This window comes from Lepisma saccharinum, chromosome 14 (genome assembly GCF_977018435.1).
Source record: "Lepisma saccharinum chromosome 14, izLepSacc3.1, whole genome shotgun sequence".
NCBI lineage: Eukaryota > Metazoa > Arthropoda > Insecta > Zygentoma > Lepismatidae > Lepisma > Lepisma saccharinum.
The window spans coordinates 65,746,776-65,772,952 of record NC_139242.1 but is presented as its reverse complement, the minus strand read 5'-3'; the positions used below and the strand labels follow the sequence as shown (position 1 = coordinate 65,772,952).

General features: G+C 38.9%; 1 protein-coding gene across 1 annotated transcript in view; it reads right to left on the bottom strand.

The window, feature by feature from the left end:
• LOC145998589 (beta-alanine transporter-like) overlaps nucleotides 1-26,177 on the bottom strand; it is a 200,077-nt gene that overhangs the window by 77,248 nt on the left and 96,652 nt on the right. Inside the window, exons 3-4 of the mRNA XM_083135031.1 lie at nucleotides 12,607-12,710; nucleotides 5,568-5,722 (exon numbers count right to left, since the gene is read on the bottom strand). Of these exons, the coding sequence (XP_082991157.1) occupies nucleotides 5,568-5,722; nucleotides 12,607-12,710 (259 nt within the window). The remainder of the gene's footprint in view (nucleotides 1-5,567; nucleotides 5,723-12,606; nucleotides 12,711-26,177) is intronic.

Below are 26,177 nucleotides of genomic sequence, written 5' to 3'. Positions count from 1 at the left end.
CTTTCAATTCACTCTCCTTTTATATTTTACCTAATTTTACTATTAATTTCTTTTCCAGTTCTCTTCTCTCTCCTTTGACGTTATCTCTTTTCTCTCTATTCTTTCTTTTGCTATTCTGTCTCCCATTCTTATCCCTTTCTCTTCTCTCTCTCTTGTGTTATTATCTACTTTTCTTCTCTCCGTTTTCCTATTTTCTCTCGTTTCCAGTTCTCTCCATTGCTCCTCCCTCCCTTTTGCTTTTTTTATCTCTTTTCCAGTTCTACCTTTCTCTTCTCCCTCTTTTGCTATTTTTTCTCTTCTTTTCTTATCTTCCTTGTGCTATTCTCTTTGTATTTTCCAGTTCTCTCCTTTCCTCTTCTCTATCCTACTATATTTTTCTTTTTCGTACTAGTTTTGTATTTTTCAGTTCTCTCTCATTTTCTATCTCTTCTCATCTTTTCCTATTATCTCTGTATTTTCCAGTCCTCTCTCACGTCTCTTCTCATATTTTCCTATTATCCCTGTCTTATCTAGTTCTCTCTCAATTTCTATCTCTTCCCACATTTTCATATTATCTCTATCTTTTCCAGTTCTCTCCTTCTCTTTTGCTATTCTCTCCTTTTAATTGTGTCTCCCTTTAACCCTTCACTTCCCTTTACCAATCTCCTAGTCTTTCCAAGTGTTTTCCCCTTTTCTTCTTTCCATTTTGCTGTCATCTTTCTTTGGTATTCATTCCGTACGTCTTCCCTCACCTATTTATCTCCCTCATTTTTTCCTTCCCCAATTTCGTGCACTGTTTTTCTTTGCTGTTTTCTTTTTAATCCACATGTACATTTGTGGATTCGTGTCAGCGAGTATGCATATCTCAAGGTGACCTTCACACAGATGAGTAACACAAAACAATTATTGTGATTATGAATGGAAGATAAAATAGATCAATATAAATATAAGGGTGAAAAATGAACGAATCACTGTTATAGTCTAATTATTAATTACCTTATTAACTTATGTGAATTAAAAGTTCAAATAATTTGTATTTCATTCTGATGCAATAAAAGTCACAAAGCTTCGCAGGAGACTAAAGGAGAGAAAATAAATAAAACTGGAGTAGCTCAAAACTGACCCGTTGGCGGTTCCTGTGTTAAAAGGAATTTTTGATATTGTTTTACATTTTAACTACTACTGTGGAATGGCCTTATATAAGGGGAGGATTTAACGAGTCCAAACCCTTACCCTTGGTTCAGTAAACATTTTTGCACTAATTGTGTATAAACAAAAAATCCAAAAATTGCAAATAGAATTTCAAAACTAAATGCCTTACTCCAGCAAAGTTGAATCGAAAAGAAATATTGCTATGGTCAATGTACGTAATTAATGTGCTGCAAGGTAATATTTATATCCAAATTGTTTAGAGAGAAAATTGAAGCATTCCACCGAATAACGCTGTATGGCACTTTTGGGAATGTGCTGAGTTACCAGTGGAATCATGCTGCGGCCCTGCTTCTACAGGCTACAAGCTGGCCAGTCATAAGGTCGGATGTTGCCCAAAGATTGCTACTGTGTTTGCATAAGGTTTTATGTTGTTTCTACTGTAGTCCAGTAACATACAGCATGTTTTATCCGTTGTTCTCGCATTCACTGAAATGTGCCATACAGCGTTATTCGGTGGAATGCTTCAATTTTATTGCTTATAATTAAAAATCGTTTATTAATAATGAATAAATAGTAATAATATAACTATAACTAATAGAATGTTACTATCCTTGGCTTTAATAAGATAAACCTCACCACTGGATTACATAGCTCCCTTCTGGGAGAAGGGGAAACGGAATACACAAAAATAAAATCATAATTACCTTTTTCAACGTTCATTTTAAAAGTTGGTGAGATATAGAAATTGTAATCTAGGGTCATTTTAAGAGGGAGTTTTCAGTTACGACTTTGGATTTTATCAAATTCTTTATTGCTTTCATTTGAAAATTTTAATTTTCTTCAAATTTCGGGAGCGGCTGCAGTGCCATGAGCCCCTCCCTCACTGTGTACGCCAGTTAACCCCACCCATTATTTCTTTATACCGGGTGGTGCAAAAGTCCCGGAACGGTCACATATCGTGAGAAATACACATCTAATCGGAAAAGGAAAAGATACGTGTTGAATAAGTGAAAGAAAGCTATTCAATGATATCACACTTGATTCCCCGCCCCCACCCCGCCCCCTGGTTGTATTGTAGAATCGGAAAGAGGACTTCATTCCGAGTCCAACGAGCTATCAACCATCCTCCTAGCTCAATTAGGAACGGAGTTATGGCGATTTTAAATTTTCGCAAAATTTAATTTTAAAAAAGTGAAAATTTCATAAAATCCAAAAAAATCTCAAAGGGACGTATCTCTGCCTCTAATTGAGCTAGAGTAAAGCGATTGCAGATTCGGAATCTGCACACCAAGGCCTTTCAATAGAGTATATGGAATGGGGGTGGGATTCCGATTCTGCAATCGCTTTCAGTTTTTGCGAAAATTTAAAATCGCCATATCTTCGTTCCTAATTGACCTAGGAGATTGTTGATAGCTCGTTGGACTCGGAATAAAGTTCTCTTTCCGATTCTACAATACAAAATGGGGGTTTCCATTTAAAATTTCACAGTTGCCCCCCGTCCCACCCCCAGGGGGCGGGGGTGGGGAATCAAGTGTGATATCATTGAATAGCTATCTTTCACTTTTTCAACACGTATTTTTTCCTTTTCTGATTCGATGTGTAGCGTATTTCTCACGATATGTGACCGTTCCGGAACTTTTGGACCACCCGGTATATATACGTCCTTCGTTATTTGCATTACTTATTATTCTACATCCCGTGTTGTTTTAAGGAATCAAATTATGTTGGTGCGACACAGGCATTGCCCTCTGCTTATTGACGTTTTTATTTCAATCCATTATCATATTGTGCAATACAGACCGAATGAAAATGGTGATGGACAATTCGCTTACTGTTTTTATTTTGCCGTTGGGTATACCGTGGTTAGTCTTTTTCTCGCTCCAGCAGTAGTCAAATTAATAGTGACATTTGAACAATAATTTATTGTGGTTAACGTGAGGGTGTTACTGTGCAAATTAGATTAATTTTAATGCGATCGCAACAGGCGTTGTCGAAAATTTTGTTGTCAAAATGTAAATTGTTAGTCGAATGCGGCATTTTTAGGTTTCCCCATTCGGTTTTGTTAACCCGATTTCAAAACCGTGTTCCCAGGCAACCAATCACAACGCACCTGGATGGGGTATTTTGTCCGCATCCAATCAGTTGTGTTGACGGCGAGTCTCCTGCACGCAGTGACAATTTCGGGCGGTTGGCTGATGTGATTAAACAACCACAAGCACATCGGCCGAGTTAGGAATCTGGCAACAAACAATCCTACCTCCTCAACACCCCTCCCCTCCCCTGCGGCGATCGATAAGGGTGGAAAGGGATGCTGCCTCGTCCTTCGTGATTAATGCCAAATTCATCTCTCGGAGCTGGAGAAAACGCAAGCCATTAGTATCTCCCACCGGTTCTTTCTCCGCGGGAGCTACGGTGTACGATAATACCCCGCTATCCAATACAAGTGTTGTTCGCAGGCCCGCGGAGTCAACGGAAAGTTCAACACATTGTATCGTAACTCGAGACATGCGAATGGCTTCTGCGTTTCGCATAACAACTCGGAGAGATAAGGAATGGCATCTGAACAAGTGCTAACCAAGCGTCGAACGTAAGCCGTGAGAAACCTTGAGGCCGTATGCTCGCGGTCTTCCTCCTTGTCAGGATGACAGTTCAAGAGGCGAGAGAAAAAGACCGTGGTAAACACCAATCTCAGCTTGGATTGCTCGGCATTGAAATGGATGCACTGAAGCCAATAAAATAAACAACACACTCAGTATTGGCTACCCACAACCACACGAAGATAAGAAGTTAGTTGAAGATTAAATTTTTACTTCTCATTGACTTCCGTAGCACACTATCTTTAGGATATCGGGAAACATAAGATTCCTCGTTGCACAACATGTGAAGTCAGATGGCAGGGCAATCCAGACACACGCGAACCCCGGAGTCCTGGGGTACGATGCACTGTTCCGGGAGAGGCACGGTGCTTGACCGAACACAATTGCACTGGTGTAGGATAGCTTACCCTGATCGGTTTAGAAAACAGACCGATAGCTCCTGCTTCTCCTATGATTCCAAGTAAAAAGACCTCGAGTCGCTCTCATGCGCACCTATTTAAGCCTTTGCTTGGCCTCCCGTCACCTCTAGCCAAAGGCCAGTGTTCTTACCATTTCCTGTAAAAGGCTTATCCTACATATTTCTGAGCAGGAGCTGGCAAGGTCTGGCAGGGTCAATATTTCTTAAACCGAACGGATATGCTACGTTATAACCAGTATAATACTCCATGGGATATGTATCTTATGCTGTCCATGTGTGTTTGTGATTGTCCCTTCATCTATTTCATCCTATCACCACTCATCTTCACCTTTGTAATTTAAAAAAAGTGGCACAAACATAAATATAGAAGTCCACTTTATGCACAGATGGGTTAAGCCAGAATTCACCTACAGTTTAAAGTGGGATCCGAACCACCATGTGCCTCCACCGAGTATCGAATCGGGGACCCCTTGAATACAAGGCGACGACGTTCCAACTACGCCATTGAGGAGGCTCTATGAAAGAAACAGAACTCGTGTTAACATCTTTCCTTATAGGCAATTCTGTCTGCCAATGGTTTAGAGCGGATATTTCTATGAACGAATATCTGTACAAATAGGCAACTACAAAGGCACCGAAATGAGGAAAAGCACGAGAATAGGCACTAAATGTTCGAGAAAAGGGAGGAAAAATGGATGAAAACATATAATTGACATTAATTTTTATATTTCAAAATCTCACATTGAAATTTTAATAATTGGAGGGGCCATTCCATGTACCCCTTGAATCTTAATTTTTAAAATTCAAAGAAATGCTGTAACTCTATCTTGTAAGTCAACAATTTAAAATTGTCATTTGGATAAAAATGCAAGTACTATTATACATAATTAAGTTAGAAGGTATATGGTATTTTTACATATTGTTCGTTTATTTTTTACTCTTTTTATTTGCTTTTGTTTTGTATTCTGCCCCACCCGTAACACACAAAGAAATTAATTTCTTCATTAACTGTTACATTTCCTGTTCAACTCCAAATTCAAAGGTCAATTACCTTCTGTTTTGGTTTTAAATAATTTATTTTTCATAATTTGAAAAATCACAGATATTAAAATAAATTTCTTATTAAGTAAAGAGGCAGTGTTTTATCTGCCCCACCCTTTGACACAAAACTGTTCACTGGGAAAGTATTTTAAGGGTAGTTATGTTTAACCAACAGTGCTTAGTGTCATAATTCATTGCACAGAAATTGTAAGATAAATGTTGCTTAAGATCAGTAGAAATGTTAAAAATGTAGTCTGTGTGTTCCAGCCGTGACAATGGAATGCGTCATATGGAAAGGAATTGTACTCCGATATTTGAAATGATTCTTTTCATTCCCACGACCCCCTTCACCTTGATTGCTGGGCCCAAAATGATCTTACCTAGTACATACGGAGTTCCCAGAATAGCAGGCACAGTGAATCCAACTCCAACGCGAAATATCGTCCACGTCACAAAATCCTGAGCGAAGGCTGTTGCGATTGCAAAGAAGCATTCGATGAAAAGGTAGATGAAGAAGGCTGGACGACGTCCCATGCTGAAAGATATAAATATATATACACACACACTAATTAAAACTTGTCATCTCGGTAACCGCGTGTGTTGAGTGGTCGACCTAGGATCTGGTCACTGAAGATACCAGGTGCGAGCCTGGTATGACTCTTTCTTCGTGAGGTCACCTTATGAATCTCATTTAATCATCGTTCATCTCGTGATTAATGTAAAGAGGCAGAAAAGCAACGTAAAATAAACATAATAATTGGTATTTTTCTTATTTTGCGTTATCTCTTTGGTATTTTTGGTGCCAATGAGGATGAAAGATGAATAGATGAAATTGATATAGGAACAGATAGGAATGGCAATGTCAGGTCCGGGAACCCGGAACTTGCAGTGGGAAGATCGATAATCGACCACAATAATCACTCGACCACCTAAACAGCATTTGGTCCAATCTGTTAGCTTTCCCGCGCTAGCAATCTTCGACGTTACTGTACCAATCGGAAACGAGGAAAATCTCTGGCAGCGAATGGGAAGCAGAGAAGCAGCTCTTACGCATGCGCTGTTGCCACCTCACAGTTGAATCCTCACTTTAACTATGTGAATTATTAAGACAGCTCGTTTTGGATACATTTATGGATTTCCATGTAGCTTCTCCGTAGCGTGGCTTCCCAACAACCTGATGGCGACAACGCTACATGATTTCTGCTAGAAAGATCAACGTTCGGCAAGTGCAGGAAGAGCAACAGCTTAGACCAAAGGCGGTTTAGGTGCTACGTATTAATAATTGTTCCATAAGATTAATAAATATTACCCATACACATTTTGGTAATTATCTTCATGTTGAACGCAGATGCGAAAGTGCGATGATCATATGAAGCCATACATGAAAGCAGTGGCGTCCCAAGATTTTCAAAAGGGAGGGGTTACGTACACTTTCTTTGGTAGTCATCCCTCATTTTGCCACCTTTTCCTACCATTGACGTTCTTTTCTTAGAAATACTGGGTCCAAAGGGGGGAGGGTTACGACCCCCACCAACCCCCAACCCCCTTGTGCACGCCACTGCATGAAAGGAACAGGAGCGTAGAAACGCTTGGGCAAGAACCCGCAACATTTCAATGGGCGAGTTCAAAGCAAACTAAGGTAGGTGGCAGCACCCCTGCTGTGTCCCCACGTTTTTGATGAGCAATTGTTCTCCCATTTAAATAGATGGGGAATTTGATGCTGAACGTGCTGCTATTACATTAAATTGCAAGTTCAATTTCAGCTTAAACTCAGAAATTATGTCAGGACATGATAGATGAATAATCAGTGCTGTGAAACTAAGAATTTTAATTAGACGATCGTCTAAAACAGAAAAGATATGGAAACCTAAAAATGCCTTAAAATTTGCACAGCACTTGTTTACGTCACTTGCAATTTTCACAATTTAAGTGCTTTTTTCTTGTGAATCTGGTAAAGAATAATCCATAATAATTCCACGCGACTGTGCTTTTATTTCTATAGTTGTTATTAATAAATGACTCACTTTTTTTACGTGATATCATTCTTTTCCTCATGGCTAGTAAATCCGGTTCTCTGTTTTATACATACACATTTACGGAGAAGAATAGTTATTATCGAAAAAAATATTATGTTTCATATCTCGCAATCTCTACCGCTTTCTTACTTACAGGAATTATAATTTTAAAATTGTTGTAACCAAAGAAAAAAAAGGACGAAAATACGAGGGGAAAATGTCTGCTTAATACAAAGAAAACATTATAACACCATTAAGCCTTGTTTCCATGATATGAAAAACTCAATATGCTGACCAAGGCAGTAATTTATTTTATTATAAAACATAAACTAAATGTAACGTTTCAACCTTCTAGCAGTGCTCCATATAAAAGAAGAACCAGAAAGAGACAAGATTAGAATAAGAACAGCAGCCATACTAAAGAAAGAAATGGGAAAACAAGGAAAAGTAGATAATTTGAGTCAAAAAGAAAGGGAAGGGATGAAGAAAATCAAGACAAGAAGTGATGTGGTGATAGAGCAGACAGATAAAGGAGGTGATGAAAAGAGAATGGTACGAGAGGAAGTATGAAGACCTAAAAGAGAACGGATATGAGGAGATTTGTGGAACAGAAGATGAGCAAACTATAAGAGAAAGGACCATACAAGACTGTAGGAGGATAGGATTCAAGAAGTGCATAAAGGAGGCAGGAAGACTACCAAGTTTGAAAGACTTTCCAAAGATACACAAAGAGGAGATAAAGTTGAGACCAGTAATGAACTGCAGCAACAATATTTTGGAACCCTTGGAAATTAAATTAAAGAAAGTTATTGAAGTAGTAACACAGCAAGAAAGCAGAGCAGTTATGAACAGTGAACAAGTAGTGGACCTCATAAAAGGACTTAAGTTAAATGAGATGAAGACCACAATGTTTAGCCTACACGTGAAAAGTATGTTCCCGAGCATCAAGAGGGGACACGTTTTGGACATTGTTAAAAAGAGAATGGGACAAGAAATTATAGGAGAATGGGATAGTGAAAGGGTAGTGAAGGCGCTGGAAACCATTTGGAATAAGGGTTACAGTATAATGGTGGATAAAATAATGTTAATGAGTGAAGTAGCTTAAGCCCACCATTGGCTGAATTGGTTATGAATGAATGGGAAAAGAAAGTGATAGAAAAAGGAGGTGACAAAATAATTCTGTTTTGCAGATATGTGCACGATTGTTTTGGCATATGGAAGGGAACGAAGAGGCAGCTCGACATTTTCGCCAAAGAAATACAAGATGAAGAAAGAGGGATATTATTGGAACTCGAAATAGAAGAAGAAGACAAGTTAAGCTACCTAGATATATTGATGAAAAGGAAGAGAGGACAAGAAATTAAAACAGCTTGGCATCAGAAGAAGCGTGCAGCAGGGGTATTCTGCCACAAAGTGATGTAAGTGAGGTGACAAAAAGAAATTTTATAAAGAATATGGAGGACAGAATCAAGAAAATATGCACGAAAGAATGTGAAAAAGAAGGCAAAATAAATAGCCTATGGAAACAGCTGGAAAAGAATGGCTATGAGAAAGAGGATAGACTGGACATAAACAGAAGGAAGAAAAGTGGAAGAGGAGAATTGGAAGAGAGAGAAAAAGAGGAAGAGAAAGAAAAAGAGAGGAGGTTTGGAATAAGGAGTATGGGGAAGACCACAGAAAAGATATGCAAAGTGCTTAGGAAAGCGGACATTAAAACTTACAGGAAGGGAGGGAGAAGCATCTTAAGAATAGCGAAGAATGAAAACAAGAAAAAGTAGAACAGAGAAGAGGAAGGGATTATCTACGAAGTGAAATGTAAAGAATGTCAGAGTGTGTACATAAGAGAAACGAAAAAGAGGCTGAAAGACAGGTTGAAACAACATAGGGATGATGTACGACTTAAAAGAGAGAGAAATACGATATTTAAACACACGAGAGAAACAGAACATGAGATAGAGTGGGATGAGGCAAAGCAGATAGGAAGGGAGAAGAGAATACTAGTGAGAAAATGGAAGGAGGCCAAGGAAATAGAGAAGAAAGGTGAAGAAGTCACAGTGAACTGGAATGGGGGACTGAAGTTAAACGGAGAATGGAAGAAGGTGTTAGAAAGAGTGGAAAGGACAAGTGAGAAAGAGGAGAGAAGAAGGAAGAAGAATTAAGGAATAGGAACTTGAGATAAAGAGTCCAACCAAATTCTATATGGAATTAAATATGTTTAGCCTTTTAGGTGAAAGTAAAGTTGTCAAGGGAAAGCCACCTGCTAGAATGTTCCAGAACAACTTTCTTATAGTCTGAAGGGGAGTAATGTTTGTGTATGTATATCGTCCTGTTTTTGTACCTTGTTACATTTGTACTTGGTGCAGAGTCTGAAGAAGACCTTGCTAGAAGTTTGAAACGTTACGTTTAGTTTATGTTTTATAATAAAATAAATTACTGTCTTGGTCAGCATATTGAGTTTTTCAAAGAAAACATATGTTAGTATTAAATTAAAGGATAGGGCATAGTGTCATAGTGTATTATAATAAATATATAATGCGCTTACGTACTTAATACATTTTTCTTAATAATTTGGAGAGTTTTTCCGAACCGTACTTCCCACATTGAATCACACACTCGCAACAAGGAAAAAACATAAAGGGTAGTGTAAAAATTACAATTTTTGTATTATCGACCCACGACAGCTAGGGACAACCCAAATTACGTCACGTTTAGTGCTCTTTGTTTACAAACATACTATATTTAGCCCTGCTGTTGCGCTTTAATATATTATATTCTTAGATTCAGGACGATGTAATTTTCGGTAACTTATGAATTGCTACATAATCGTAAAGGTTTGCTAGACACATTTTTGCTATCGATTTACACTAAAAATTCTTACCTTCGTTGAAAATAACGTTTTAATAGCCATCTTAACGCGCTCCAATGTAAAGCTTAGGGCAACCAGATGACGAACGAAATTCTTTAGGGACCGAACAGGGGTGGCGCCTCTAGCGGAAACGTTTGGTAATGAACAGCCCCATTGCAAGATTGTGAGTCGAACAGTCAAGTGATCCTGGCTCGAATACACAGAATTTCGACAGTTAGCCTATGAATGGCAAATTTCGAAACGACGTGCAAAACGTTCATGTCTCATCTTCAGTATTCCAACTAATGCTTGGCCTACGCAATGTTTAAATGTTCTGTATTTCTGCTTAATTCAATCGCAGCTGCACAGTGGAACGTTCTGTCCGGAGACACTAGCGTATGCAGTTTTTTTTTTATTTCGGAAGGGGTTAGAATTGTAAAGGTTAATACTAGTCATTTACACTTCTGGGTTGTAACAACTTCATTCGCTCTCAACAGGATCGTCACAACCCAGAACTGTCCGTGACTGTACATTATAGGTGCTTCCTAGGGGAGCGAAATACACAACACCTTATATCTTCTTATTTCTATCCCTCGCTCTCTTTCCCTTTCGTTCAGTCGTTCATATTTATGTTATTCTTTATTTCTTTGTGTCTCTCTTTCGCTCTTTCTTCCTCAATCTCTATCTATACATCTTTCCCTAATTTCTCAGTCTTTCCCGTTCTTCCTCTGTTTCCCTATCTGTTCCCACTCTTTTCCTTATTTCTGTCTTCCGGTCTTTATCTTTCTAATCTATCTCTTTCCACTTTCTTTTCCCCTCTCCATCTGTTTCTTAATCTCTTTGTCTTTCCATCCCTTTCTTTATTTCTATTATTCTCTCTCCCTCTCTATTTCTGTTTCTCTTTCTTTCGCTCTCTTTCTATACATCTTTCTTCTATTTTTCTGTATTTCTCTGTCTCTCCTTTTCATCCTTCCTCAGATTCCCCCCCTCTTTCACTTTATCTTTCGTTGTTTATAAGTCTTTTTCCTTATTTCTCCGTCTCTCTCTTTATTCTTGTCTGTGACGGAAACGTTTCTTCGCTTTGAACGATAATGATAATTCTCCTCTATTAGGTTATTTATGTGAAGAGCAGAATGGGCTGGGACAATTTCACTACGGCTAGAGCCCACTGTCGCTCACCAAATAACAATGCATCTGTTTTTTAGAGCTGAGAGCGTACTCGACTATACTATCGCACCATCAATGTACAGAAGAGATTGATCCTTGCAGAGGCTGTTTCGTACACTTCACAGCCGTGTGGCCGAAACAGCCAGTATATCAATGATATGTGCGTTCTTACTAAGCTTATCCAGCATCTGATGCGAAGGATGCATTCCAGAATCGCTTTCTTCCAGACTTGAGATGATGCGTTTGCATCGCCTGAATGTAGAAGAATTCAGCAGAAAATCGCCTCCGTACGCTTTATGGGCATTTTGAATGCTTCCACTCCGAATTCTTGCATTAGAATTGCAAATGCCTTTCCCCTGTTATCCGGTCTGATATGATATATTTATATTGGCTTGCAGGAGAATCGAAGGCAGGTGGGAGATTTTGAATTTCACTGTTATATTGGAATTCTTGTCGCGAAAAGAATCAAGAATCTAAATTATATAATAATAAACCTCCACGTGCACGAAAGTTATAAATCTTTGTTACATTTTTCATTCTGGTATGTTTGAGACTTCGCTGTCTCTCCATATATACATGGTGGGTGAGAAGTAACTAGGAATTGAACATTTGCTGTAGTTTTTGTAATATTTAAGCAATCTCAATGGAATTTTCTCTACATATATATTATAGGATTACTTATATCATGTATGTGCCAAATCAGAATTCAATGTAGGGTACCGGCGGTATCCACCAGCTTCCTCCAACGAACGAGGTAGAATCCACGGTCTTCCTTCGGAACATCTGAAACCCGTGACTCCCATCGTTCCACAGTGCGGGGTTCTTGTCTTGTACACTTCTCCTTTGCCCAGCCCCACAGGAAAAACTCACACGGCGTGAGGTCTGGACTTCTGGCAGGCCGTTCGTGAGATCCTCGTCGTCGTCCCAGCAAACGCCCCAGAAAATTGTGGTCCAACCAGGCTCTTACGGTAAGTGCAAAGTGTGGAGGCGCGTCGTCTTGCACGAAAACAAGCTCACCAATGTTTCCTAGCGAGATACGATGGGCAAAACATACCCTTGCAACATTGTCAGCTAGCGTTCGCCATGCAGAAAATATGGGACTAGAAACCTATCGGCTATGATATTGTGAAATTCGTAAGGACATGTGCAATTCTATTCCATAATGTACATGTACAGAAAATTTCATTGAGATTACTTAAATATTACAAACAAGCTACAGGAAATTTTCAATGCCCTGTAGATAAAAGTGAAAGAATCTCCAGAATCATAAGGGTAAGACTTTCAGATATCCCAAAACAATCCGAAATTTGCATATTTCGAATAAGCTCTAGTTGTAACTATGGGAACAATTTGTCACTACCTGATGTAAGACGAAAAAGTATAATATCTTACCTATCTTGCAGATACCCAAACAGATAGTTTCCTATTAGACCTCCGACAGCGAACAGAACAAGTGCGAGCGTTGGATGGAAGTCTTTGTCGCATACCATATCCCACTAGAAAGAAAATATAGGAGAAGACTTAGAAAATAAGTTTCAACGAGCTGCTATACTATTAACATTTTAGAGTACATAAACCTTAGACTAAGAACTTTTTCTTCGCTGATGTTCAGTTCTGTACTTGCGGCAGGTCGAACGCTTGGTTAGCGCAGAAATATCATCGAACAAAACCACAAACTGTTTTCACCTCTTGGTGACGTGATAATCCCATTTTTTAAATTATTAATCACTCTTAGGAATACTTTTCGTTGTTGTTGAATTGTTGTTTTAATTCCATATTATGCACAGATTGGTTAATCGGGATTGGACCTACAGTTTAAAGTGGGATTCAAACCACTTTGCAATGTGCCTTCTTATGAATGTCCTGGGGTAGTTGAGTGGTGGTTATGACGCTATGGCGGCGAGAAACTCTCTTAGACATATTTTTTCTGTAAAAAAACACTAAGTTGCTGACCAAAGCAGTAAAATAAAAAACACTTAACGGGTAACGTTTCAACACTGTATTGTTGTGTGGCTAGTAACCCTGCTATGTGTATGTAATCTGTCTGTGTGTAGTATATTTCATCATTTTAGTTTATTTCTTCGTCTGAGGAAGACCCTGATACAGGGTTGAAACGTTACCCGTTAAGTGTTTTTTATCTTAATAAACTGCCTTGGTCAGCAACTTAGTGTTTTTAATATGGAAGCAAGGCTTAATTATATTACAATTATTTCTGTATTGCTTTGTTCCATTTTCGTGCTCATAATTGCATTTGAACGGTTTTTCCGTAGTTGAATGCTTCCTCCTCCTACAAAATACCTGCGTGTACCTTTTGGGTACAACTGCAACGTAAGAGTGAGGGTCGGGAACCACATTCATAAAAATTATCAACAACTTTCCACAAGTAAATAAGCCATTGTGTGTTTATATTTTATGGTTGTATTTATCTCATCTTACGTCACTTTTCTCTGTTTTTACGCTCATCGCGACGATGAATGATGATTAAATGATATTAATGAAGGGTCACTCACAAAGGAGCACTTATGACTACGCCAGGACTCGAACTCGGGATCGTCATTGAGTTCAGCTGGAGTTTCTTGTTGACGGAGTGTCTGTCCGGAAGTGCCTTTCGTTCTCGTAACTTGAAACGAACAGCACGGAGGCATTTAAACAACCCTTTGTCCGCCTAATTTAACGATAATTCAACTTGACGTGCAGCAACAACTAGTTGATTGAGAGGCGTTTCCAGCCTGTTAAGCGGACTGAGGTCTAAGTCGAAAGCTTCCTGCATTTCAGACAAAATGGTCGGGCACGTTTTCGCGAGGGAAACTCTCCCCAACTTTTACTGTTTAGCCATTTCTGTAGGGGAGTCTGTCGTTCGTTATTTTGGGAATCGTGACAAGCGTGCCAACATGCCTGCAACTGTAAACCAAGATCATCTGTAGCCCGAGTTGGAGACATGCAAGGTTATTAGAATCATAAGTTTGAGAAGTGTGCGTGTTTACAAAAAAATGCATACGATCTAATGACGTAAAGTCGGATCGTGTGATTCGTGTCCCGGTTACAAAGTGAAAACTTGAAATCGAGCACAGAAATATTGATATCTTGATACGTTCACTTTAAGCCTAGTCCACACGTAATGTATTGTCGCCAGTCTTGCATGATAGCTAAGGTAAAGTTGACAGATAAGACTGATGCAAAACAAGCGGCTGCACTCTTCATGCTTCCTCTCAGTCTTTTCTTCAAATATGGACATCTACTGCAAATTATTAAGGCTTATAACCCCACAAATTGAAAAACAAAACATTACTCATCCAACAAGTCCCGGCGCAAAATTAAGCGAAATTTGACCGATTTGACGGATGTTTACAACAACTTGTCTTCCGTTTTGCATGGGTTCATAATTATTAACATGGTTTACAGTTTTTCACTTAAAGGGATTTGAAATTGCTAACTTTATTAAGAAATGCAAGTTTTCTATTGTATACTGCCACGTTTCAGCATTACAGCTTCGTTTGTAGTTGGATGCAGCCCCCCTGTAGCCCCCTAGATTTTTGTAATACGGTAGATGCATTTCGAACGAAAACTTAAAAAGTAGAAGTTTATATTTTCCATTATAAGACTTCCATTGAGGAAATTTCAATGTTCAAATACATTTTCTAGTTCGGTTAGCTCGCAAGGTTACCTTATTTATGATGTGTTGTAAAATTAAATAAGGGGAGAACAGCTGCAGATATGCCTGGATAACAGTGGCCACTCATCATTTATTTGATACTAAGTAATTGGCCAGTCGAGTCACCAAACTTACTACGAAATCTGGTGCCTGTCTGGTTGGTCAATGTATTGAGTGACTGTGACATTGTTCTTTGGTTCATGGCATATACAGTTCCTGAATAGGTCTAGCAGGTGTGACAAATGAATTTTACATGTGTAGGGCGACGTTCAAAATCTAAAGAAGCGTTATGTTTCTTTTCTATTTGTTAGTTCCTTATTGGGGTACCGACAATTGCACGAGTGTTAGCGATGCTCCCTCATTGGTTTCATCGTTATATCTATTCCTATCGCTGCAAATATTCGAGAGGGACAAATACGATGATAAAGAATCAAAGAGTACACAAACTACCTGATTCTTAAATGCTAACATAAAAATTGGGCTCCGAGCCCCAATAGTCTAGCTGTAAACCTGATATGAAGGGGTCCTGGCTTCCATCCCCGGTCGAGGTATAACATTTCATTAAGTGATCTGGTTGAGATTTCACTAGAAACTGTAGGTCTCTGTGCATATTGTGGACCTTAATACAAATCCAATCAACTAGTCATTGCAATACAATTTTATTGCTCGCAGTCTTAGTCCTACATCTTAATTAATTATCATTTGTGAGGTTAGAAAGCAATTTCTGCAGTACCGTCATAGTGGTACCCGTACAGGAGGATCAATCTTTGATCCAATTCGGATCAGTATTTATGCATAATATATTCTGAAATAAAATTATAATCTTCAGCAGTTATATTCACTAGTCAAAATGCTCGGTGCAAGGGTTGCAACTTTATTAATTGCTCTTATGTCAATATATTTGTCTCCTAATGGAGGTGAATTTTATAGTGAAAATATGTTTGTTCCTTGAGAGTGGCACCTCTTATGTTGACGGTATTTCTCGTTCCCTCCCCATTTTTAGCCCTAAGTTCTGAATTTCAGTCCTTGAACAAGCAAACGTAAGATATTTCATCATGACAGCAGAGTAAATAATATCATTAACACATTTTCTATTCAAGGGTGGTGGTGTTCATTTCTTGCTTATTTTATTAAGTTAGAGCCACTTTTCGGAAGCACGAAAAGCTACAATCTTCTGCCGCTCCCTGTTGTTGTGATTTGGACAATTTACAGTTATGGCACACTATGAGGTAGAAATGAACTAAAGATAAAGACCCTTCAGCACCTCCTTGCAATGGTTGAAACATTAAAAACTGCATTTTACAAACCTTACAAGCTTTGTGTTATTGAAATGTGCATACCCCCATCAACGGCTCTTTGCAGCAAATCAGATGTTATCTTCGTAATCGAATTGGTAACGAGAGGTTGAGTTTTCTACCTATTCTCCCTTTGAAAAAGAGCTTGCAAAATCATTGGATTTAAACAAGGTTGTGGCGGCTCATGAAAATATACGTATCTTATCGTATTTCTTGATGTGGTTCATTTTCTCATTTTAAGAAGAAAAATAAGTACTCAAACTCTTTACATAGAAATAGTGTTATGTTTATATTTATACGTTTACCCGTAGCTTTTATAACGTATTTTGTACTGTTTATATGAATAGTAATTAGTAAGTCTGTGATATTATTCCACTCAAAAATGGCTTTGGAAGAGACAACAATAGAATTATTGCATTTTACTTGACATGAAAGATCTGTGCCTAAAAGTACTTTTGTGTGTGATGGAACAATATACAATGATTTATCTTTGGATCTAACTGTAAAATATGTCACTGGTAAAAATATACCGTAGAAAAGTTTTACGTAAATACCTTTTAGCTGGTATAAGTTAGCCCACCGAGAATTTGACTCCGACATCTTAGCCTGGATAGCGAAGACCTAACACTAGAGCAGTGGTCCTCAAACTTCGTGAAACTGTGGTCCAGTAATTTCGTTATTTAAAAGTCAATGCCCGGATCCCAAGAATTTTCCTCGTATGTACCTTTCCAGCATTTAAAATTTTATACTTGAATTAGCATGTACCCTTGAAATTATATATTGAAAATTAAATTCTGGGATAATCATAAAGAGCAATAATAATAATTCGATTATGTGCAGGCTTGTTGACAAATTTTAAAATATGGATGACGAAATGGAAACGTCGTCTCCTTGTAATTAAGTGATCCCGGGTTCGATACCTGGTGGAGGCACATAGTGGCGCGCATCCTACTTTAAACTGTAGGTCCAGTCTTGAATTTACTATGCCTGCAGAAATACATCTTCCGTGTAAGGCCCTAAAAACGTGAGTCATTGATACTAATTAGGATCGAATATATATACTTTTATCAGAAAAACTACAATATATACCTTTAATGATAAGATTTTCTATTTTGCTCAGGTTCATAACAGTATACACCACCACTGTAAGAACGAAGTGAATGTAAACAAAGACACGTGACTTTCTAAGAAGTGTGTTAGTTCTGGCGTTGTTTTGACCATGAATATGTTGTTTGGGCTGTAGAACTCACGATATAAGGTCCCGGAATTTAAATATAACAACTACGTTGACTGATATGGAAGAATTTGAAGAATTTTATTAGGTAGGGCAATGGCACTTAAAAAAACATTAAAAGGTGAATGGGGTGTCCTCTCACATCATTTCTACATCTTGTTAAATTCCACCCTGCTTCTTACAATAATAAACGTGCGATGCAAACCTTGTTTAACAGAACCGCACAAATCCCTTGAACGTTTTAAAATATTAAGTTTTCTCTCCTTTAAGGTGTTAAACCTCTCCTTGGAAGTTATTTCCTCGTGCCGCAAAAGGCAAACAAGAGAAAGAGAGAGAGAGAGAGAAAGTCCTTATTTGAGGCAGCAACTGGCAAGATTCTTCATCAACTCGACACCCTCCAGGTTTTTAATTAAACGTGCTCTGCGGGAAGTAGCAGATAATTAAGAGTGGAGTCGCGATTTTTCCTTTACTTCAGAGAAGAAAGATAACAAATACTTCAACTTCCGAAGGCCTTGAATCAACATAAGAGGATTGGAGGGTGAGAGGCGACAGTAATTGTTTGTGGAGGGGTGCAATTAAAGAAAGTGCCAGCAAGAGTATTTGCAGTCCCAGTATGACAATATCTGAAGGAGTGTAAACTGTGTGAAACTTTGAAAAGACTTCCTTCCATATCAATATCGAATTGCGCCACTTCTGACACCCACTGTTGAGGAATATCGCAGTGGGAAGCGGCGTTACGGCCTTCAAAATGGGGGATAGGCCCATGGGCGTCGCTAGAAATGTTTGTAAAAATTCAATTTTAATGTGAACTTTTAACAATAAACCATTATCTTTCCTCTCAGTTCCAGCATTGGCGTGATTTTCTTCTATTGTTCCCCGATTTGACCGCTCCAGATTATTTCCTTTGGGGATATTTGAAGTCATTGGTTTATGTAAATAAACCAGAGACGTTACAGCAACTAAAGGACAATATTCAGCATGACTTAGGTGGGCAGGCCATGTGGCACGAATGGGAGAGGAAAGAGGAGTTTACAGGATTCTTGTTGGGAAACCTGATGGTAAGAGACCTGTAGGAAGGCCAAGACGAAGATGGAGGGACAACGTTGAGATGGACCTCAAGGAAATCGGTAAGGATGGAAAAGAGTATATAGATCTTGCTCAGGATAGAGACAAATGGAAGGCCTGTGTTGCTGCAACCATGAACCTTCGGGTTTAAGAAGGCTAGAGAGTTACTTAGTTAGAAATTGAAAACATTTCCCCGCAGATTTCCAACACCATGAAAAATTCAATAAAAAGAGCCCAAACTTGCATCAATTCCAATGGTGGTCATTTATTGGACGTTATATTTAAAAATTGAGGACATAAAACTTACAAGCATCAATAAAAGTTTAACACAAAAAAAACCTACTTTGATTAATTTAAAACCCATATAGGCTAAGATAATCAGGTGATGACTTTTGCGCCACCTTGTACAAGGTGTGAGTGCGGTTCCAGTCTTAGTTCAAAAGCACTGAAATGACATTACCGATGGACAACCAATGTGAGTTGCAATAATGCAGATGAAGAAAATTAATGTAACCTTTTGTGGCGACGAATGATGAATAGATTGATATATTTTTTGTGAACACATTTTGAATTTTCAGAAAAAATAAATATTTTTTCCAAAGTTTCCGCGCCTCTCATGCGAAACTTCGGTTCTTCCCCAGGGAGGCGCTTCTTAAAGTTTGAATAACACTGATCTAGCTGCTATTCGTAATCTTAAGAAGTGACGAACCATGAAATTAAAGATTAAATAAGTGCCGATGAGCTCAGAAAGCTATTGATACCTGAACAGACATGGTAAAACCCATGCAATTTCCTCCGTGATAATTATCAAGAAGCAGCCAAGCAAATGGAATCTTGTAAGACATTCCGCAGAGCATGAGCATCGTAAGGAGAAACCCATTTCCTAATGGGGAACGGATTAGAAGTTCCTTTTGTGGGATGTAAGGATACTGTCTGAATGCTTGGTCCGACTTCCTTCAAAGGGATAACTTATAATGCCGCTTCGCTCGTTGGACTTTAAAGGGGGAGAGATGGCAATAGAGAGGGGAGAGACAAAGGAAAAGATAGAAAGAGACAGAGGAAGAGAAGTACCGTAGAATGAATGGAGAGAGAGATAGGGTTGTCGAGGAAGGAAGATACTCGGAGACTGAGAGGGGAAAAGAACGATAATGTAAGTTAGAAACGACGCCAGAATTCTCTTTAAAAAGGGGGTAGGCAGGGTGGCAGATGGGGATACACAAAACGCTGAAGCTTTAAAAACAATGCTGCTATTATACAAGTCAATTTGTTTTCCCTAAAAACTGGGTTCCTGCCGCTTTTCTGCAGATATATGGCGAACCTTTCCTCCTTTAGCGTCACCATTGTGGACACGACACACACACACACATAGAGAGAGAGAGAATGATAGAGAATAAAGGCGGCAGAAAACTGAGAGTCATGTGGCTCCTTCTAAAGTGGAATGTCTCTCTCTCACACACACACACTAGCCATAATGAAACACACACAATTATATGTATCTGTGTGTGTGTGTGTGTGTGTGTGGACGTTGAACTTGGTGTATCTCCAAATCAAAAACGTTCCTACGCCCCTGATGCTTAGATAGGTTATTTCGGACTGAAGCTACTGTTTAAAGTGGGATCCTCGTCGTATCTCATCCGAGGATAGAACCTCGATCCCTCGATTACAAGGCGACATCGAAATCAGATAGGACCAGGATGGTGTTTAACAGAAATTGTACAAGAGAGGGGGGGACAGAACAGAGGAGATACGAAAAAAGAGAGAAATTGATAACATAGAAGAGAGATAAAGAAGAACAGAGAGGAAAAGGAAGAAAATAGAAAATATAAAACAGAGAAGAGAGAAAGTAGAGAAAAGAGAAGTACGGACAACAGAGGAGAGAGATGATAAAGAAACAGAAACGGAGAACAGAGAAGTGAAAAAGAGAGAATGGATAGGGGAGACAAACTGAGAACAGAGACGATAGGGAAAGAGAGGAAGAGAGAAAGACAGGGAGAGAGAAGCGAAAAACCGAGGAGAGAGAGAAATAAATAAATGAGGAACAGATGAGAAAAGAGGGAATGAGGAGAGAGAGAGAGGGAGAGAGAAACGTAGAGCGAGAAGAGAGAGAGAGAGAAAGGGAAAGGAAGGTGGGAAATCTGAAGAAAGACAAAGAAGTTTTTGGCGTAAGTTCTGAAGTTAAGTAGAATGAATTGAACGAGAAAACGCCCTCTCCTTCCCTCTCTTCGCAGCGACAAAAGCCTATGCAAATTAGAGCCGTCCATTCAGCACGGGAAGATGCTATGAGCTGCCGAATTACATACTTCCTCCCTTGTCATTCCAAGCAGCATTTTACAAGCGTGGAATCTTGTCAGAGCAAACACTGCTAGCTGCCCTATTACGAAGCTCGGTTAAATCTTCGTTCTTTACACAGGTTCATACATTGAACCACGTTCGTTGGATAACTCTGCAGTTAATGAAGAATAATGAAATATAATTCGTGTGGATAAGAGTTCACCATGGTACCTCGGGCAGTTATTGATCAAGCGCCAGCTTCAGATCCAAGGTAGGCGTAAATATGTGTATTATGTATGCAGTCATAAGTAGTATAATAAATAAAAGTGATACGTCCTTTCCCATTGCACTAATATTTATTGTTATTAATTATCTTTAATCTTGTAAATATGTTTATTGTTCTTTAATCTTAATTTCTGTAATTTACCTATCACTGATAATGTCGGGATAGTGACTAACCTGTATATACATATCTTGTTAAGAGCTGTTGCCATGGCAATTACGAGTGTGTTTTGTCTTGAATTTAAAAGTTCGGGCTCGGTTTTTGAAATAAAGTGATCAAGTTGAATTATAAGAAGTTTAATTTCTTTGAATGACATGGATTATGTGTTAGGCATGTAAGTATTTAGTTTGCAAAGAAGTAAAATAGACTTCCTTTTTTTTAGTACAAACTTAACTTTTATTTTTATTTGACGAACTAACAGAGAGATATTACCCCATATCCTGAGAGGCATCACGCGAATGCTTTCGAGTCTTTCATGTGAACTTATTATTTGCTCTTAGTTAAATCATGTTCTTTTTACTAAAGAACGTGTCAAGAGAGACCAACAGTTCACAAACTGCAAAAGCTAACATTGTGATGAGATTTAGAGCGTTTGGCTGGAAGAACTAATCACATCTCTGTCAGAGATGATTTTATGGTCCATTAGAAAACATAATTCACATGTATGGTTGTCAGAGTTACGAAATAATGTAACGCAAGTAATGAGTTACTTTTTAGGTACCTGCTTTAGTAACACTACCAAAATCACAAAGGTAATCGTGGCGCTGCTTCGATTCCTTGCATTGCCTTGTTAAATTCAGAACTGGGCCTGGACGAAGCATTCTTTGTTGTCTTTTTTTATTTGTGCATGTAACGTTACGCTCGGGTGGAGCCTCCCCGATAGCATAGTGGTAACATCGTCGCCTTGTAATCAAGAGGTACCCGGTTTGATACCAGGTGGAGGCACAAGTGGTTGGTATCCCACTTTAAAGTGTAGGTCCAGTACCGATTAGCCTTCATGTGCATAAAGTGGACTTAAAAACGAACTATAGAGAACGGGAGTGATACTTGTGTCAACAGTTAACAGACCTAACTGCGCCGGCTCCCGTGGCGGAGTGGTTAGAACATCGCGCTACGACGCCAGGGGTACCGGGTTCGAAGCCTGGCCTGGGCATGGGTGTTTGTGAGTGTCCATTCATCATATCATCACTCATCCCCATATTTGCAAATTAGCCAAAAGTGGCACAAAAAGCGAAGTAAAATAAATCAAATCAAATCAAAATCAGACCTCTGCGACGCCAAGGGTTCCGGGTTCGAATCCCGCTCGGGCTTGGTTGTTTGTGAATGTCCATTCATCAATTTCGTCACTCATCCCCATCTTCGCAAATTAGCCAAGAGGCACAAAACGCGAAGTAAAATAAACTAAATCAATCAAAATCAGACCTAACTGCATGACGAAGTAATTTTAACGGTAAAGTGTTACTTTCGGAAGCAAAGTAACAGTAACTGTGGCATGTTTTGTTTTTGAGAAACGTACACAACTCTAATATCCGTTATGGTTCAGTCCATAGAGCCTGGCTGCCACTGTCAGTGATTTCTGATGGTAGTTTTTTCTGACAATGACCCTCTATGAAGAGGCCCTGGGGTTCACCAAAGCTCTAAACAATGGATACCTCAGAACAACCCGGAATGAACGAGTAAAGTCAGCTGGTGACCGAGATCGAGAATGTGTGCAGCCCTACCTTCTCGCACACTGTTTATTCATAGTACGGTGTAATGCATAACTTGGGCTTTTCTCCATTAGCACTGAATATATGTATATTTCCAAAGTTAGCAAATGCAAACCTGCACTCTTAAAGACAAATGGTATTGAAGCTACACAGCTCACCAGACTTTCTCAACCGCCAGGTGGTGACCTGGTATCGGGCTCTGGCATCAATTAGGCTATACCGGCTTCCGAGATACTCTCTTGAAATTTCATTATATCCAATGGTTGACAACTAATTTATTTATGATTGAGTTTAATTGTATTTTTGCTTTAAGTCCACTTTATGCACAGATAGGATAATCGCGACTGGACCTACAGTTTAAAGTGGGATCCGAACCACTATGTGCTTGATTTCGTTTATTTTACTTCGCTTTTCTGCCGCTTTAGGCTAATCGCGAAGATGAGAATGACTGATGATATGATGAACCGGGGGCCCCTAGTCTCGTAGCGCAATGTACTAACCACTTCGCCACGAAGGTTTGGAAACTACTATGTGCCTCCACCGGATATCAAACACATGACCACTTGATTACAATGAGACGACGTTTCCATTATGCCATCGGGGGTGTAAGGGGTGCTCGTTCCACGTAGTACACCCTGGACTGCAAACTAACGATGCTCTGGAGACTGGCCCCATGGCCACTATAATTCTGTGTCGTCCTGTGTTTTGTCCTTATTTGTGCTGAGCGCCCTTTTTAGCCTCAGCTTTTAACCAAGGTAAGGGAATTTTAATTTTCAGACACGCTTTTATTTTTGTTATGATAAGAAGCTGGACCCCGTATAGTGTGACGGGTGCAAAATGGCCTGTACTGACGCACCCAAAAAAAATTTAATTCAGATTCAAATTATGCCATCGGGAGGTCTCATTTTAAAATTATGTCATAATGTATTAATCAAGCGTAATATTTAATTTGAAGCGTACATATTGATTAATGTAAAAGTTAAAAATATAGAACTGCATTTACCAGTTAAATTGTTGGAATCTGGGCATCGACTTTTAAAAAAGAATTTACCGGACCACAGTTTCAGGTTGAGAACGATTGGTCTCTACCAGTGGTTTCCAAAGAGTGCGCCGCGGCACCCTGGACGCTGTGGCTGGCTTACAGGGACGCCCCGAAATGTTCCAATATTTTCACTGAAATGATATAATTGTTCCAAATATGTGCTTACTTAGCACTTTTTACACATAAAATGTTTCCGAATTTGAAATATGTGTTTATTTTTTTAACTTCATGCAGCAATATAACCTCACTAACTGCGCGTTGCAACTGCAAGTGTTAGATAGGCCTATATTCTGACTTGGGCGCCGTGGAAAAATCTTGAAACACTAAGGGCGCCTTGAAACGAAAGTTTGGGAACCTCTGGTCTATACTATATTCTTGTCAACGTTTAACCTCAGTTGTTTCAGAATTGAATGTCTCTTGACACTTTTCAGAAGCTGCTTGAAATATTTGGCTGACCTCTTCATCTGAAATCTCCCGAAGTCTCTGAAGCAGTTCTGTGATGTCTCTTGGGTAGGAAAGAGCAGAGCCTAAATTGTGATGAGGCTCTAAATACTTTGATAACTGTGCAGTAAAACTGAAAAACTTTTCACAGATAAATAGTAGAATTGATTGATTTGGTGTTTTAAATCCACTTTATTGTTACAAAGAAAAAACTGTTTTCTTATGCTTATAATAACCGTAAACTAAAGGAAAATAAATCCACTTTATACGCAGTAAGGCTAATCGGGATTGTACCTACAGTTTAAAGTGGGATCCGAACCACTATGTGCCTCTACCGGGTATCGAACCCGGGACCCTTTGATTAGAAGGCGACGACGATACCACTGCGCCATCGGGAGGCCCCAAATAGTAGAATTCAGAAAGTCCCCTTTTCAACTGCGGCTAGATCACTAACTTGGGATGGTTCACTCGGACAGCTCCACTTAACTGACAAGGTTGAATAAATTTAACAAGAATATGAAATGAATCATGTTTTTATATAAATTGAGTTTGTTTTAACTGTATGGTACACAATGCAATGTATTTGTTTATCGTATTTCACTTCTGCATGTATTATTTCTAAAGAAAACACAAACTTCACTTACTGTACCAAAACAGTTTCTCACTGAAGTCAGATTTTCAGCTGATATATCACTACCCAGTGTGAAACTAAAAAAAAACTTTTAGTGGATGTTATTTTCAGAATCCACAAACCGTGCATACACAGAATTTTCTATACCTGTCACATCAAGTGTCTCATCAGAAAGTATGTTATAGTATTTTCAAAGAGAAGAAAGGAATTTGGTACGCCCTCGCCCAAATGGTTGCATTCAACACCACTGACGTTAAACGTTGACCAAAATGTAGTGTGGACCTCCTGGAACCACTGTCTGAATCCATGAATCCATTTAACACCAATGACTTTCCAACGTGCCTGATGGAAATGACTTTTTTTTAACCGTTAAGTGAAAATGGTATCAGAACACGCCACAGGTGACAGAATTATTGTAAAAAATTCTTTGCTTGAAGAACAATACGGGGAGATATGGGTGGTGAAATCGTAGCCGAGATATAACAGCATTGTCACATCTCTCACAATGAACCTTGAGGGATGGAAGCGGTAAAACAGGTTATGTTAACTGAAATCAACCAAAAAAAAAAAAAAAAAACGTCCTTCGTGAAGCAATTATTGCCTGACAACAATTAGCTCACAGTCGCCAACAATCACAACATTCCCTCAGTAGAATTCTACAGCTCACTGACATTCTTGCGACACTTAACATAATCCTTGTTGCTGAGAAAGAAATCAGAAAATGCTGCAAGGTGAACGGAAGTCCCATTACTCAGAGGATGAACATAAAAAAGAAATGTTTCAATGTTTCAGCACGTTTTATGGGGTCAGCAGGGCAACAGAGTGATTAAAAAAAGTTGCTTTTTGTATAGTACCACCCAATATACCCAATAATGCATGTTAATCACGCAAATAAAGGGGTGGGGAAAGGTTCAATTAAAAGGAAAACTGGTACACAAATGTTCAAGTTTTTTTGTTGATTTCGTTCTTCTGAATTAATGATGGTGTACACATATGTGTAACATCTTACGTTGCTACGTGCAGACGATATAAGCTGAACATTTAACCAAGAAACAAAGTTCAGCAACACAAGCAGAATAGTTATTATTAAACTATTGAGAACTAAAGTCGCATTTGTCATAGAGTCACGAACTTGACATATAATCCCAATTAATCTATCTGTGCATAAAAGTGGACTCGAAGCAAATTCAAACTCAAACGCAACGGAAGGTTCCAGGTTCCACCCCCGGGATGAGTGTTTCTTTGCAAGTGTCATCCAAGAATTTCTTATCAAATTGCATCATTCATCCTCATCGACGAAATTAGCCTAAAGGACAGAAAAGCGACACAAAATAAGAAAG